Here is a 1264-nt window from a genome sequence, read left to right as displayed (position 1 = left end):
AACCAGATGGATTTCCTGCCTAGGGCTTGAACTTCAGGGAATGATGGAAAGGAGTAGGATCAGTTCAGCATTATATGTGGTTGGATGCTACACAGGGTGGCACAGCAAATAGTGTAGGTGGCTTTGTCCTGCAGCTGAGCAGTGCTGAATGCGAGCCACCGCAATGGACGGTGCTCAAAGGCGATGTGCCCCATGGTGGGAGCCTGCAAGGCTATTCCTGTGGTAGGTGTTCAGCTGTGCTCGGCCATCCATAGTTCCTGTCCCAGCTGGGTTTCACGATGCTTCTCTTCTACTTTATGAGCTACCAGATACCTTTCTAACAAATTCCTTTTCTGTTTAAGTTAAGGACCCTAATTTGTACAGCAGCCTTGACATCTTTATTCCTTAAGCTGTAGACGAGGGGGTTCAGCATGGGGATAACAATGGTGTAGAACACAGAGAGGGTCTTGTTATAGGCTGAAGCACTTTCAGGGTTGGGTTGGACATATACGAAGAACACAGACCCATAGAAGAGAGAGAGGGCAGTGAGGTGGGAGGCACAAGTGGAGAAAGCTTTGCGCTGGGCCTCCAAGGACCTCATCCTACAGATTGTGACCAGGATGAAGGCGTAAGAGACCAAGATGGCTGAGACCGTGGGGACAGTGACCAAGGCGGAAAGACAAAGCAGGATGATGTTGGCCACCGTGGTGTCTGTGCAGGCCAGCTGGAGCACGGGGGGGATGTCACAGAAGAAATGATCAATGATGTTGGGACCACAGTAGGGCAAGATGAAGGCATTCCCTGTCTGCAGAGCTGAAATGAACACCCCCACTGCATAGGTGACCATTACAAGCTGGATGCACAAGCGCTTGGACATAATGGTGTGGTAGAGGAGGGGGTGGCAGATGGCCACAAACTGGTCATAGGCCATTATGGCCAAGAGCAGGCACTCGCCTGTGCCATGGAGGATCATGAAGGCCATCTGGACCACACAGCCTGCAAACGAGATGGACTGGTCCGTGGTGAGGAAGCTGATTAGCAGCCTGGGTGTGAACACGGAGGAATTGCAGATGTCCAGGAAGGACAGCACGCTCAGGAGGAAGTACATGGGGGTGTGGAGGGTGGAGCTGGCACGGATCAGCTCTATCATGCCCAGATTGCCCACCAGTGTCACGGTGTAGATCATCAGGAAGATAGCAAAGAGGAGTTGTTTTTGGTCGACCTGGTCTGTGAGGCCCAGCAGGATGAATCTTGTCACTGTGGTGTGATTCTGCCCTGATGTCAT

The 1264-nt window shown here is 52.1% G+C and overlaps 1 protein-coding gene across 1 annotated transcript; it reads right to left on the bottom strand.

Moving 5' to 3' along the window:
- Positions 1–316: 316 nt before the first annotated feature.
- Positions 317–1264, bottom strand: LOC115272399 (olfactory receptor 1009-like). The gene has a single exon (XM_029915480.1). The coding sequence runs from the start codon at positions 1262–1264 to the stop codon at positions 317–319; it is 948 nt and encodes a 315-aa protein (XP_029771340.1).

Source organism: Suricata suricatta, chromosome 11, assembly GCF_006229205.1.
Source record: "Suricata suricatta isolate VVHF042 chromosome 11, meerkat_22Aug2017_6uvM2_HiC, whole genome shotgun sequence".
Classification (NCBI taxonomy): domain Eukaryota; kingdom Metazoa; phylum Chordata; class Mammalia; order Carnivora; family Herpestidae; genus Suricata; species Suricata suricatta.
This window is presented reverse-complemented; position numbering and strand designations above follow the sequence as displayed.

Excerpts from the sequence above, each read along its gene's own strand:
- LOC115272399 (XM_029915480.1), bottom strand. The coding sequence starts at position 1,264 with ATGACATCAGGGCAGAATCACACCACAGTGACAAGATTCATCCTGCTG.